The sequence below is a fragment of the Oxyura jamaicensis genome, chromosome 2 (assembly GCF_011077185.1).
Source record: "Oxyura jamaicensis isolate SHBP4307 breed ruddy duck chromosome 2, BPBGC_Ojam_1.0, whole genome shotgun sequence".
Classification (NCBI taxonomy): Eukaryota; Metazoa; Chordata; class Aves; order Anseriformes; family Anatidae; genus Oxyura; species Oxyura jamaicensis.
The window spans coordinates 22342936-22357966 of record NC_048894.1 but is presented as its reverse complement, the minus strand read 5'-3'; the positions used below and the strand labels follow the sequence as shown (position 1 = coordinate 22357966).

At 41.4% G+C, this 15031-nt stretch overlaps 2 protein-coding genes across 2 annotated transcripts in view; one reads left to right on the top strand and one right to left on the bottom strand.

Moving 5' to 3' along the window:
* The first annotated feature begins 1022 nt into the window (after nucleotides 1–1022).
* RPP38 (ribonuclease P/MRP subunit p38) lies at nucleotides 1023–3598 on the top strand. Its single transcript, XM_035317733.1, has 3 exons — nucleotides 1023–1039; nucleotides 1201–1266; nucleotides 2609–3598. Exon 3 carries the CDS (start codon nucleotides 2639–2641, stop codon nucleotides 3491–3493), a length of 855 nt encoding a protein of 284 aa, XP_035173624.1. The 5' UTR covers nucleotides 1023–1039; nucleotides 1201–1266; nucleotides 2609–2638; the 3' UTR covers nucleotides 3494–3598.
* A 3439-nt stretch (nucleotides 3599–7037) lies between these two features.
* Nucleotides 7038–15031, bottom strand: part of NMT2 (N-myristoyltransferase 2) — a 30349-nt gene continuing 22355 nt past the window's right edge. Inside the window, exons 9-12 of the mRNA XM_035317732.1 lie at nucleotides 13050–13220; nucleotides 10773–10940; nucleotides 8221–8358; nucleotides 7038–8009 (exon numbers count right to left, since the gene is read on the bottom strand). Of these exons, the coding sequence (XP_035173623.1) occupies nucleotides 7989–8009; nucleotides 8221–8358; nucleotides 10773–10940; nucleotides 13050–13220 (498 nt within the window). The 3' untranslated portion in view covers nucleotides 7038–7988. The remainder of the gene's footprint in view (nucleotides 8010–8220; nucleotides 8359–10772; nucleotides 10941–13049; nucleotides 13221–15031) is intronic.

Sequence of the window (15031 nt, the reverse complement as noted above, 5' to 3'; positions counted from 1 at the left end):
GAATGCAAGCCTGATCTGAACTGCCACCAGCACCGTTACCATGAGCAGCCTCCACCACAGCCCTACCTGGTGATGGGTCCTGTGGGGATCTCCTGCCTGCCAAAATGGGGCTGCATCCCGCAGAAAGCCCCAGAGGCATGAGGGGCACCCTAGGGTGCACCTCCAGAGCACTGGGTGTTCTTTGTTCTGCTGTAATACAGAAGGAACAACAAACATTAAACGAGCGAGCCTACAATTCTACCTATTAAAGGAAAAAATATATCCCCACTTACCTATTATATCAATTCACTAGTTCTTCATGTTCATGCCTCTGTACATTTGTATTCATCATTCCTCGGGCATGGTTTTAATCACAACACCATACGCTTCAGCGCTTTTAATCCACCAGCTTCCATTAAGCTCACATAAAAGGGGCGTTTTCTCAAAAATCAAGCCTGGATTAAATTAAACTGAGGCTTGCAGAGAAAACATAAGTATTAAATCTCAGTAAGAGGAGATAAAAACACAAGGAAAACAACTCCCTGATCTCCATCCACCACGGCGAGGCACAGAGGCCACCATTTAGTGAGGGGAGCGCCGTCCCCGCGGCGCTGTGTGCTGGGACACACGTGGGGAGTGAAGGAGCTTCTGGGACACACGCTGATGGTTTGTGACACTGCAGAAAGCCTTCAGCTTTGTTCTTACCCCTCATCTCCTCACCAGTGTTAGAATATGATACGTGCACACAATGCCTCACGCAGTAGAAGCACCAAGAGGCGCAATGAAGTCACTACAAAACCCCCACTAAGTCACCGCGATTTCATCACCTGGCATATAACAAAGCCTATCTATTGCTACCCACTAAAAACACGCTGCAAGAAACGTAGAGCTGCACGAAAACCACCAAACACCAGCTCCAGGCACGGCGGGGCCGGCGGCGGGCAGCGCTGCGGCACCGCCCCATGGCGCCGCCTCTCGCTGCCGGCCCCACCGCCCACCACGGGGCGGGACGAGGCGGGGCGGGGGCCGCCGCCGTGCTGGGGCCGAGCGGGGCCGGGAGGTGCGGGCTGGGACCGGGACCGGTCCGGGGACTTGTGGCCGCGGGGCTCGGGCACGGCTCCGGGGCTGAGGGGAGGGCGGCCCCGCTCTCGGCCCCCTCGCGTTGCGTCCCGGCAGGCCCGCGCGGTAACCCGCGTTTCCTTGCTTGTATTTTCACCTCAGGAGCTGGAGGAAGGCTTTCGCTGAGCGATCGGACTGTGTGGAAACGTGGTTTTTTTTCGGCCGGAGGTAGGTGGAGGAAGGCCCCGCTTTGCCCGTCCCCTCTGCAGGAAGCGAGGGGCCCTGAGCCTGGCACCGCGTGGAAGGAGCTAGCTTTCCATTTTCTCTTGTCGCTTTAATTCCTGTCCCTACGTACTCGTTATCCTCGGTAGCGTCCATTTTGAAAAGAAAAATGCAGTCTTTCAGCTGTGAAATCTGCCATGTTTTTCCCTTCCCGTACACAAGTCTAGTGCTGCCTTTACTTGATACCGCTGTAGGCCATCAGAGTCATCACTGAAAGTCTTTAAAAGCAATAATACCTATTTTTATTTTATTTTTTTTCTTCACTATTGTAAGAGTTTCCTCTTTCCTCTGCCACACATACAAAACGCGTAAGATGCTTTAGTTGTTTAGTTGTTCTACTACCAGTACATAGAGAACTGATGTACTGACAAGATGGTATCTTGTAAGGTCGTCACTCAAGCCACATATTTCTGCTTGGGTAAAGAGGATACCTAAGGGCACAGTCATGTCTTCTTTCTCCTGAGTTGCTCCTACTGCGTGAGCTGGGCCGTACAACAATAAAGGCCGACTAGTTTGGCAAGATGATTGAGCAGTCACCCATGCATGAGTGTGGGGACTCAAGGAGTTAACAGGGCCTGCAGTCAGACCTGCAGTCGTGTCTTCACTCTTCATCTGGACTAGGTAGATCAGGGCTAGAACAACTATTCTTTCTTTGCACCAGTTTGGTTTTTCACAAAAAGACATGGTCTAGGTGACATAAGAGGGAAAGGCCCTTTTTGAACTTCCTGGAGGCCTGCAGAGGATTGTTTCCCGTCACCAAAAGCATGATTAAGACTCTGCAGCCTTCTATCATACCTTCTAAATGCAGGTACGATCTAAATGCAGGTATGCTGATGTAAGATTAAAGAATGAAAAGGCAAATTAAAGTTTATGAAATGCTAAATTAATTCAAGAATTTGGAGCTTGTTTCATGTTGTGATTCTGCGGCTTTTTTTCCACATCATAATAGCTCTGAAATGCAGCTGTGCAACAGTGAAAAGTGATCCTTCAACCGCTAGCTGCTTTCATTCAGGTTCAACTTCAGAAGGGTTTCTTGTCCCTGGTGTTACCTTGCTGTAGAGCCTGCTCTTTAAAAATAATAATAATAATAAAAAAGGAGCAACCTGTGCCTTGTGGAAGATTTGTTAAGGATTAGCACTGAGCTAGTGTGAAGAAGGTGACAGTTGCCAATACCATTTTGAGATGTGATGTGTCTCTTCTGCATTACCAAGAGAAGCCCCTGGTAATGAAGTCCCCAGCAAACAGCACAGTATTTGAACCACTGTTTACCTTTTTCTTCCCTTCACAGCTAGGGTGGCAAACAGGAAAGAACCTCAGGATGGCTATAATTCCGCAAGGGACGGCATCGCTTCGTAAAGCAAAGAAAAGCACAGTAAAAACGTGTCTAGATAACCCCTTTGTTATTCAGTGGAAAACCATAGATGGAGAGAGCATGCATTTTATATTACAGACTTTAGAAGAAAGGATTAAACAAATTGGACTTAAAAAGGTAGAGGCTCCAAGGAAGAAAAAGCGTTCCAGTACAAAAAAACAAATGGAAAGAAAGTGTGATGCAAAGTGTGATGCTAGCAACGAGCTCCCTACAGGAGAGGAAACAGAAGGGAATCGACAAGCACCAGGATGGACTGACGTAAGTATCAGAAGACAACTTGCAATTGGAGTTAATGAAGTTACAAAAGCATTGGAAAAAAATGAACTACTACTCCTGCTGGTTTGCAAATCTGCAAAGCCTGCCATGATCACATCGCATCTTATCCAGCTGAGTGCAAGTCAAGACACACCAGCAGGCCAGGTTCCCCGACTCAGTGAAACGATAGCACCACTTCTTGGCTTAACATCTGTTTTAGCACTAGGCTTTAAAAGGCAGTCTGATAAATTTACTGATGTAGTAGAAGCAATAATTCCAAAGATACCAGCTTTGGAAGTGCCATGGTTTCAGTATAGAACTGAAGGATCCGCAGCAAATGCAGATTCTTCAGAAATTCATGAACCTGAGCAGCTTGCGGAGACACTGGAAGATGAGCACACAAGCCAGAAGCGGAAACGTACAGAAAGCAATCAGCTTGATCTTTCAGATGTGATTTTACAGCCTTTGAAAATCAAGAAAGTTGTTCCAAATCCAAATAAGATAAAGAAACCACCTCGCAAAAAGAAAAAAGCCTTTTCAGCATAAATGACTTCAGTTCGGTTCTTCCAATTAAAGTGATTCGGCAAACTCATCTGTGTTGCATTCACACGACGTTCTCTCTGCTTTAATAAATAACATTGTTCAAACTTACGAGTCTCTATCTGGGGATAAATATTTAATTTGCAGTTGGAGATCACAGAGTTAAATTGGTAATGAATATCCTGAAGTAATAAGCACAGCTTTGGAATTAATGTAAAGCATTAAGCAAGCTTTGTATTTTCGTACAGATGAACATGCCTCAGATAAAACTGATTCAAATTAAGTGTAATTACTCAAAAAAATGATACCAAAATTGAAAGTTTATTTAAACAAAGGTCCATGCCAGTATAATTCTTAAAGCTGGTTCAATGCTTGTTTCAAGTAAATAGCTGTAACAGCACAGGCAGACTTTCGAACTTTCATCCTTTCTTCTGCTGAATCTTGGTTTGGTCAAGCACGTATGCAGGCTTGGATTCCAATTCTACCTGGTGGCCAATATGCTGAAGGAAAAATGTTATTTCCATACATAAAACAAAACAAAATTACTACTGCATTTGGAAAAAAAAAACACACTTCTGTATGTAAACTATTAACACACACGCCCTGTAAGAAAATGTAAACTGAACTCAGTTTCTAAATGGAGTCTAAAGTTATTCCCCAGGAAGTTCAGCCAAGCCCTGGCCTGTTGTTTGTAAAGTAGCAGATGACAGCTGTAGTCGCTACGCGAGTTTCCTTTTACTGAGGTCTACAAACAGTTTCCTAATGTGACAGTTGTAGGAAGGAAAGGAAATAGTGCTGCAATTCAAACTGCAATCAAAATCAGCAGCGCAGGAGTTTATTTGGCACTCTACAAGCAAAAGTGAATCTATGGTATTGTAAAAGCAAAATAGCTGAATTGATTTACCTTGTTTCGCAAAGATGGGTTTTATATGGTGCGGTTTTCAGAGCTCTGCAAGTCTAGCCTTCCAGTGCTATCGGCTAACTCATCTGTAGTTTGGATTTAGATAGAAGTGTCTTAAGCTCATGATACCAACTATGAAGGGAGGCAGCAGCAATGATGCCATAGCTACCATGCTCCCTGAAGTTTACACAAAACAAAGACATTCAATGCTAGAAATTTGCCCTCCCTTGCTGAGGGCGGCAAGGAAAGAGGTGATTTCATTTTGCCTTGCTTTATAGTCCTTCACAGAGGTCATTTGCTTTGGCTTTTTAGATGCATAAAATTTTGAAGGCATGCTAGAACCTAGTCTAATTAATTCCCATGCTAGCTAATTGTAATATTTAGCTCTTAGTCTTTAAAAAGAGCACAAGGATTAGCTTTGGTAAAGAATATAAGCACAGCAGTCATCTTTCAAGCACCTTGCTGCCTGCCCAGCTCTATAGCTCTCCCAAGGGATTTGTGTCCCCTCTGCAGATGCAGTTACCAAAGAAAATAAATTATACAAGATGTTTGAAAAGAGTTGTGGGAAAGGTGGTAGCGTGAGCCTTTAAGATGCTTCTAAATTTGCCAAGTTTTGTGAAGCCATCTATTAGCTTCTGAAGTCTTACCTGGTAGCTGTTCAAAGCCTAAAGCACATGCAGGTTCAACATCTCAAACAGCACAAGAGCCTCTGTCAGAGCTGCTGACAGCAGCACCCACGTGGATGCCCTTTAGTTAAGGCCCTGCTTAGGAAGCAAGGGCGGGCGGCCACAACTTCCACCTCCAAGTTAACCATCTGACTGCGTGGGTGCAGGCTGGGACACCTCCAAGACTCACAAAGCACTTGAGTTAAAGAGCACGTTCAGCCAAGAGGTTGAAGCACTCAGCAGGGACAGAAGAGACCGTTTTGGATTAATCAGCCATTAGGTAGCAGTTCCGTGCACAGGACTCCCCAGAGACTGCCTCAGCTTCGGCTCAGATGTGCCCTCATCCCTCGTCCTCTCTGGCCCTGTAACTTTTCAGTCAGCTACAGTGCTGCAAAGCTTCAGCAGGAGCACGACTCTGTCCCTTCCCTGCAGTTAACATCCAGCTAGTCAGAAAAAGACAAATTTGCACACTTCAAATTCACTGTTTTTTCCCCAGAATATGGCCCAAGCGAAGGATGACCACACTCCTCGTTTCACGTGCAGTCACCCCGAGATTTGGGCAGCGAGCCAGGCTGCGAGAAAACCAGGTTCAATTCTGCCTTCTGCCCAGGTGCATTTGGTCCCACCGTGGCCTAACCGCTTTTCATTTCAGAAAAGAGAAAAGAAAAAACACTGTCTAGCATTTCTTCCACTTGTATTTTTGAGGGAGGGCTGAGAAAATGAGCCTGTCTTTCACCTAGCACCCAAGGCCAGAGCAGGGGGAACTGGGCTGTGACCACTGCTGGGCACCAAGTACCGCAGCCACCGGGCAGAGCCACGCAGTCGCTCCCAGCGCTGGGAGCGGAGGGAGGATTGCCGAGGCTCTGCCCTTGGAAGCGAGGAGGCAGCAAACACCAAGGCCTGGTGTCAGCCTCCGCCATGGCCCAGCGTGCTCTGACGTGAATTCCTCTCAGGCACGGCCGCTTCCCGCCTTCTGGGAGGTAAGAGCTCAAGTCCTGGATGGAGCTGGGATTAAATCCCCGTTGCTGCCTCACGTATCTATGCTGTCGGTTACATGTTCAGGCACTTAGTTCTGCTCAGGCCTCACACAGGGTGTCAAAGCTCCATCTACGCAGTCTCTTGTGGCTGCTGCTAGCAGACAGGTGTAAGAGTGGGCAGAGTTGTTGAGCCAGACTTCACTGCCAGAAGCCTGGAGATCCCCTTTAAAGCCCTTGTTTTCCCCAGGCCCCTAGCACGCCTGGAGGGCAGAAACACCTTCAGTCCCCTCCTTTGTGTGAAGGAAGTCGCATGCTTTAAGCACAGAGCTGTAATGCAGCAAGCCAAACTATTTATCAGTGTCTCTAGGGCAGAATCCTCTCACTGTTCAACAAGAAAAAGAAACCAAACCACAAACAACTGACACACAGGAAAAGGAAGGGGAGAAAGAAAAGCCCCAGTGCTACAAGGAGGTGGGTAGGGCTAGCAGTTACGAAGAACAGACAAATTCATCACCATCTAAATTGATGTTTTCAGGTACAGAATTCAACTTTCAGCAAACCTTGCTGTCAGCGTTACAGGCATGTTTAAAAGGAAAGCTTAGACATTTGCATTTCATGAGATATTCAAGTCACATTCAAAATATGCTCACAGCACAGAGGCTTCACTACCACGATTTGGCACTTTCAGCTAGAACAGCTTCTTACTGCAGATTTTGTCGGTGCTCACATTACTGCAGCACCCGTGAACTGAAAGAACTGCTATCATATCTAACGATGACGCTATGCTGGAATGCATATAAAGTGCTTCAGAAGCCATTCTGGTTGCCGAGCATTCGAGAGGGCATTAAAACAGCTTACCCTACAACAAAGATCAGCCCTCTTACATTTCAGGAAGCGCAGTGCGCAGGCTTCCAAGGACTGAGGGTAGAGCATTTCTCTTCCACCTACCAGCCACGTACATAGCGAAAGTTCTTGTTCCAAAGTCAGGATAAAAACACTACCAGGAACAATTTATGAATACGTATTTACACAAGATACTTTTCATTAGAATTACAGACTTCATAGGAAATCAAAGTAGACAAAGGAATATGTGCAATTTTGCAGAAGCATCGAAAACATTCAAACTATAAATATCCTGATAGCACTACTAAAATTCTTAGTTTTACACACAGGCTGATGTTACTCTACTGAGGAAAAACTAAGGTTTTGTGCCACAACTGTAAATCAAGTACAGTAATGTATTAACATTCCGGCAACATAGATAACACCTGCACTGAACAGTGCGATACTGTTAAATCAATCCACTGATCTATTGAAGATCAAAGTACAAATCTGTATTTTTATTGATTTGGCAGCGTTGCTTATGGAGAAACAAATGCACTAGTTAAACCAGTACATTGTCATACTGCTCCAGTTACAAAAAACATCCAGGACTTTCATAGAGCTACAAACGCATCATAACTTCATGATTTTTCCCCAAATGATGATATCCACGTGAAGTAAATATAGCAAAGATACTCAAGTTTGTATCCTTCATTCTGTTACACTGACAAACATACACCACCACTTAATAAATAGAAATGCAGCAGTTCATCCACATAATAGCAAATATTTTTGTACCCTAATCCACCACTGAAGTTCAGTTTGTACAAAACAGTCTTTTCTACAGAGTGGAAAAAAAATACCTTCTTCTCATCAAGGTGCAAGCTAAGCTTTGAAACTTAAATGAATGTGCTTTTATTCTTTTCATGGACAATAAAAAGAGTTTCAAGGACCTTCTGATTTATCTGAAAATGCATAAATTTGGTCACATGTGGATTTCTTCATTGCTCAGGTTTAATGGACTATTCAGTATCACTGACGTTGTGCTTTTACTCCTCTTGAACAGTATAATTCCAAGAGTTATGGAGATCAAATTAACGCAAATGATGACCTCAGAGTTCTAGAAACACATGTCCTCATTGTAATACAAGACCAACCTAAAAGAAGAAGAAAAATGTTGTTTTTTAGTTCAAGTATAGCAATAAATCTAAACATTATTTTCTGGTTTTCTACACCTGCATCACAGATCTTAAACGCATCTTAAAAAAATAAAATAAAACTCCTCCCATTTTGGCCAGGATAAATTAAAGCATTGTTATACCTAACAAAGTTCAGAAACTTTTTTTTTTTTTTTAAAGAGTCCCTTACCTTTTCAGATTCCATGCCAGGACACCTCCAGTTGTACAAATAATACTGCAAATTTCCATCTCCAATCCCAAACTTGAGTTTTTCCAGGAATGTTTTGTTTTCCATTAAGTCTAGTGCATTGAACACATCAAATCCTTTCTGGCAATAGCAAAACATTTTTAAAATTTTACTTTTAAAGTTTCAAATGACACACAAATAATACTTTCCACAGTGGCATAGCAACATCTAAGGGACTAATCTAATTAAGCGGACAAGAAAAAAGATATGTGAATAAATTTTTCCATTTAATTAGATACACATACAAAGACAGTATCCCAAGGTCTGGAGTCCCTCAAACACTCCCCCCCCCCCCCCCCCCCTTTAATTTATCTTTATGGACATACATTTTTTGCACCTTGCCACATACAGGGCTTTGACACACATGGCCTATTCCAGATGAGGCTGCGTAAGTGCAGCTTACGTTGGCTTTCAGTCATTTGCACTTGTTACGATAAACATTTTTGTACCTTAATCTTTTTCTGAAATGGATTTTCCTTTAGAATTCAAACCTGACATGTCATGCTCCCTCCCCTATTCATGCACTATGCACTTTCTACTGCCTTCTCTTCTTCTACCTCCCAAATTCACTACTCTGAAAGAGCCAATTTGCTCTTCTTTGCATGCAGCCACATTGCTGATTTAGTTGTAGCACAGCGTATTGTGCTGCAACAAAAACATATCAAGCCCCGACTCACTCTGAACTCTTTAACAAGCAACTTAAAAATAAGGCCAGTAAAGCCATCACAGTGACAGCCATCACGTATGAACAGCTGAATTTGCCTGGGGGCTGGATATAACAGCCCATTTACTTGCAATTAACTGCAAGGCAGTCTGACCTAGGAACTTGGGAGTCTTAACAGCATGAAAGCAGAGCACCAGCAGGACTTTCTATATTCTAACACAAAAATAATAGAGTTACAAAACAGTAATGCTTAGTTACTTAAGCACAAGAACATTCTTTGCTCAGTATAAAAATTAGACTTTTTTTTTTCCAATAAGCACCCTTTGTTACAAAAAAAGGGGTTTTCATCTAGGATTATTTAAAAGTCACAAAACATAAACAGTGAATTTAGTAAGGTTCCTTACACAAAGATCATTCTGTGCACTGATGAAGCTATGCTAAGTTAAATGTGCTGTGAAAAACATGCAGAAACAAGACAAGGGGGTGATCATCTGACAGTTGGCATTTAAAGCAAATTTTTAATAGCCCAGGTTAGCCATTAACAGTAGCAGTGATCTCAGCAGAGAAGAAGAGAAGCAGGGAAGAACACAGATACACTGTATGTACAGACACACCGATGAAGCTTTGCAATTAAGCACTGAAAATTCAAATAAATGTTAAATTTTGCTGACGTAGCTTTAACTCACTATCTAAACATCAACACGTTAGGCTCAGGTTACTCTTTTCTGGGAGGTGTAAGGAATTGCTGTTCAAAGGTACGTGCTGCACCCCTCTGCCAGGCCAGTAGAGCTCTCAGAGATGAACTGTTCTACACCTCGAAACAGCGTCAGCTTTGACCACAAAGTAGGGTTTGGAGGGGACCATCATAACACTCTCTCCATGGAGTACTCACGGAGTGTAAGCGCATAGCTCCAAATTTGGGATTTCACTTTAGAGGTCAGGCATGTTGCCCAGTAATTACTAAGATTTTACCAGACTTAGTTCTAAGCTAGTTTTATATACTGTGATAAGAACATAAAACATCAACATTCAACTGACATGCAACTTGAAAACAATTTACTGAGTTTACTTTCTATCGTCAGAATATACTCTTTGGATATAACAGCGTAGAATGGTTTGTGGTAGGTTAACCCCAGCCCAAAGCCAAACACCCACCCAGCATCTTGCTCACCCCTCTCCTGTGGGATGGGGAGGAAGTGCTGGGACATGCGACACCTGCACAGCCCTGAATCACGGACTACACTGCCATGGTGTTGTACCACACCCCCATGAAAACCTGATGATTAAGGGCTGAGCATTAGCTTTTAGACAGCACTAAACCCTTCCAATTCCTGTGGAACAGCTCTTTTAGTCGCTTCCCTTCCATTTAACTAAATCATGTCTCAGTGTTATTCCACACACAAAGCAGTGCTTAAAAATTAAAACATGATGTTGCCTATGTAACTTTACAGACAGCAGTTAGTAACAAGACAGTTTATTTAATATTTTTAATAGAACTTATTAACTCAAAGGGAAAATACTTTAGTGATACTTTCCATTCTTCTGATACTGAGTGAATATGGTTGCAGTGTGCTGTTGGATATATGAACAGTTCAAGCTATTACAACTGTTTTGATCTTTATGCACTTGTCATTCACTAATCGCTCAAAGCAAAGAGGAAAATCAAACGCAGCATCTTATATTTCAATATATATTGTATATGTCTCATCAAATACACTCTGCTGTAGACAGTAAAACAAAACAGAATGCAACGCAATGTATAAATTACTGTCAGCTCTTACCTTGCCATTACTTCTTTCATGAAAGTATTCTTAGAAGAAAAAATACTTACCAACTTAGCTATTATGAGCGCATCATTCATTAAGTCCAAGAGGGGGGTCTCTGTATGAATATTGTAAAAGGAATAGGCAGCTTTCAGGCTTTTATGAACAGGATGGTGCATCACTGTCGAAGGTAATGTGTAGAAACTCAGGAAGTCTGTTAAAATACCATTTGAGCCCTACAAAAGAAAAAGACAATTAATAAATAACCACTCAGTTATTGGTTAGGCTACCACAGAGGTTCTAGAGCAAGTAAGTAATAAATGCAGCAGTTTTGCACACCGTAACTATTACAGAGTAACAGGTAATGTTGGCTAAGAATCAAAGAAACTGAACTCATGACAAGGATGTATATATATGTCAAAGTGAGACGGAAGCCTGAAGCGGTCAATTCAGAAAAGGAAACAAATATTTAGATTCTTCCAGTCTATTACACTAATAGCATTTTGACAACCAATTGTCAAAGAACTTCACAGAATCATCTAGGTTGGAAGAGACCTCCAAGATCACCTAGTCCAACCTCTGACCTAACACTAACAAGTCCTCCACATTTATTTCCCAATCTTATACTGCTATAAACAAAGCATACTTAAAAAAAAAAAAGAGAAAAATTCTTCTAACTGAACATATTTTAGCAGATTTTTTTTTTTTTAATCTGACAAAGTTCACATTGAGCAATCATTTTCTCAACTTTCTAAAAATAGAAAAAATTACTCTGCTTATATACAAAGCATATTTAGATCAGCTCTGGTGATTATTAATCAACAAGCCCAATTCATTTGCCAGACAACACTGCTAAATAACACTGAAAATCTAGTAAGACCAGTAGTCATCAAAAATGGTACTTATACAAAAATCCAAAACTCTACAGAAACTCTCCTAAGCGGAATAGTTATCACGTTGGTTGTAGCTGACATGCTGAGCACAAAAAAGCTACCCAGATTTTCACTCTTCCCATTCTGGTTTGGTCTCATGATCCCTCCAAGAAGACAAGGCAACACAGAAATACTTTTTTTCCTTGTTCTTGCGCTCACTCTTTTGAGCCCAATGAAGGACCTCAGATGGGTAAGTTAATAGTATTTATACAGTAAAAAGTAAAAGAACTGAACACATCACATGCAAAAAAGCAATTGTCGTGGAGTACAGGTTCTGTAGTACAGATGAACTAACAACAAATAAAAGAAAAGTTACTAAGTCACTCACTAAATTCACTAAGGACGATGAATATATTAAATGCAGGAATTGGGTCTAATAATACAAGGTGATGTGTGGAATCAAAATTCTGAACTTCTTGCAAAACAAGATGTTTTAACTCTGCATACTACAAAAAAAGATTTGAAAACTTGACAGTAATTTCTCCAAGTCACGTAAATGTTTAAAAGATTTTAAGCACTAACAAACCTACATGTGGTAGAGCAAAAACTAGCCTGAAACTATGTAAAACAAACAAGTAGGCGCTGTTTTGTTCAGTTCAAATCATGCTGTCAAAATGAAACTGTCCCATCCATCATGCCAATTCTGGTGCTTGTAGACTCTTCTGTAGGTTTCTGGGATTGAATTCACAGAAGACAAAAAACAACCCCAACTTTATTTTTCCAACTGGGGAAAAGAAGAGGAAGGTGGGAAGGAGAGCGGCAATAAATTAAGTTAGACTACGGAAGAGTCCATTGAACATTAGATCCACTGCAGAGGAAGTAGGAAAAAAATATTTTACTGAATCAGACTATAAGAAAAAAACAAAACAAAACAACAACAACAAGAAAAAAAAACACACACACAATTCCCACAAATTAGCAGATGCCCCCAAAAAATGGTTTTAAAGAATATGGCAGAAACTTATCCAACAGCTTAGGGAATGATACTGAATTCAAACCAAATCCTTTCATCAGTTGTTGAGTATATTTGATTTTTTAGAAAAGCAGATTTGAAGACTGTTACTTATTACCATGTCACATCTCCAGAGAAGCAAAGGGGAGCAGGGGGGCATGGTGTGGGAAGATTGCTTTTAAAACGTGGAAATATTACAGCAAAGACCCTTACAAGACAGTGACATTTTGAGATTTGAAAATTCTTCTATAAAATATCCTGTTGTAAGAGAGCTGTAGTTTACCACATCCAAACAAGCGTTTTCTCACTATGAGAATGCAATAGAAAGAACAAAATTTGGAATCGTGACAGCAAATCCCAACTACAGCATGTTTTTCATTCTGTCTGCATTTCATAAACTTGATGCTGATGTGAATTTTCACAAATGTTTACATTCCTGAGGTAGTTAGAGAGTGCTTTACCTCTACTACAAAAGTGTCAATAATATGATCCCGAGGCAGGAACCAGTGGGCCACCTCTTCTTCATCCATCACAGGAGCAAGATTAAACTGCTTCAAGTAAGTGTTGATTAATTCTTGTACTGCTTTAGTATCTTTTTGTTCCATTGGTCTCAAACCTGAAGTCTTTGTGGCCTTATTGTAACAAAGAAAAATAAACGTTAAGATGTTAAAAGGAAAATTGCACACACAGCAAAGGCTGGAAATAGGTTGCAGAGTCATTCCACTTGCTATAATGCATTCATTATTAGCCTACTTTACCCCAGCCGCCTAATTCATTACACTATTTTACAAAACTGCTTTCAATCAGAATTCCCCCTCTTCTAATTATTGAGACAGTCAGGGGCAGTTCAATCTTTATATTCCATTATTGAAACAATTTCATTTCTCCAGAGAAGGAGATTCTACTGCCAACAGCCTAGACTTCATACACTTTGTATTCCATTTATTTATTTATTTTTGCAGGTCAGTCTTATTTCTCATCTTCTTCTAGCTACCTATACCCCAGATACAGAAACAGAACATAAAGCAACTTGCATATCAGAAGCTAATCTGAAGACAAGAACACTTGTAATTCAAGTTCACAAAAATTAGTCAAGCTATAAACCAAAGTCAACTGATAATGTTTAATTAGAAATCTTTTAACACAAAATTCCACCTTTTCTTAATGCTTGCAAACTCACTTGCCAACTCAAGTTTCTACACAGGCTCAGCTGCAGTTATGTTAACAAGAAAGCTCCTCCTAACTTCTAGTTTCTGAAATTAAAAAAGTTCCTGTATTTCAACAAATACTGCAGTTCACTTGATTGTAAACATCAGAGGAGGGAAAAAATGCTGCAGAATTAAGGTTTAAACAAACAGGTGGCTAAAGTTTTCTCCCCAATTTTTATAAGCTTTCCTAAATATTTCCTTGGAGGGAGAGAATGCTCATTCTCTTTCAGAGCTCATTTATCCTGCTTCCTCTGAGCCACATACTTGGGCATGTACCACATTAATCACAGCAAAGTCAATTGCAAGAACAGCCAGGTAGTGGCTTGATTACTGGAAGCCTGAAATTAGTGTAACTGATTATGCCCTGCTCCAAGGGAGTTGTTGTGGGGGAGGTCTTTATTCACACTCTGGAATTCAAATGCCAATGAAAAATCAAGGGATGTTTTGCCACCTCTGTGTGCTGGGTCTAATCTTCCTGCTCACCTGCACAGCCTGCAACTATGGTTTGTTTCCACAACAGCACATCTTCTAGTATTTGAAATGCCCTGAATCCCTAAGGGTATTCACTTGATTTGTCAGCATGGCTCTTCCTATGTTGTATTTTGTTCATAACCTCCCTATGAATGACAATATGAAACATTAATTTGTTCCCTTTGAACCTTCCTCTCTCTTCTAAAGCTAAATACAGGAGCACAAAGGGAGGAAAAGCGGCTGGGCTGGAACATCTTTATTCTCCACCAACAGTCAGAATGGCCACACCTAAATGATTATTTGTAGTCCCAGAAGTGAAGAAAAGTGCACAGAACTGGGCTAAATTTTGTTTCTCCACTCCACATACCAAGCAGCACAGGGCACGTACCCATGTGAGTATCCTAGCTCAGGAGCGCAGTCAGCAAAAGACATACAAAGACAACATGTCCCTGCCCTTATTCTAAACCTATCCAAATTTTATCCCCCCTCACTGCTCAAGAGATTAAACACTTAAACCCTCCCAACATTTTTTTAACTAATGTATCTACTGATACGTACACAAACACAGCCTTCAGTGAGGGTGATATTTTACTAACGTAATTCCTGCATTTCCTTTATTATTTCTGAAAACTATTCAGTTCATACTGTTTGCGTGATGAGGATTGATTAATTCCTCTTAAAGGGAGATGAGTTTCCACTGGCAATGAAATTCCAAGGACTCTAAGAAAAGAGGTCAGAATGCCAGAAACAGTGTTTGGTGCTGA

Bases quoted from the DNA above. Each gene is read 5' to 3' on its own strand.
- RPP38 (XM_035317733.1), top strand. From the start codon at position 2,639: ATGGCTATAATTCCGCAAGGGACGGCATCGCTTCGTAAAGCAAAGAAA.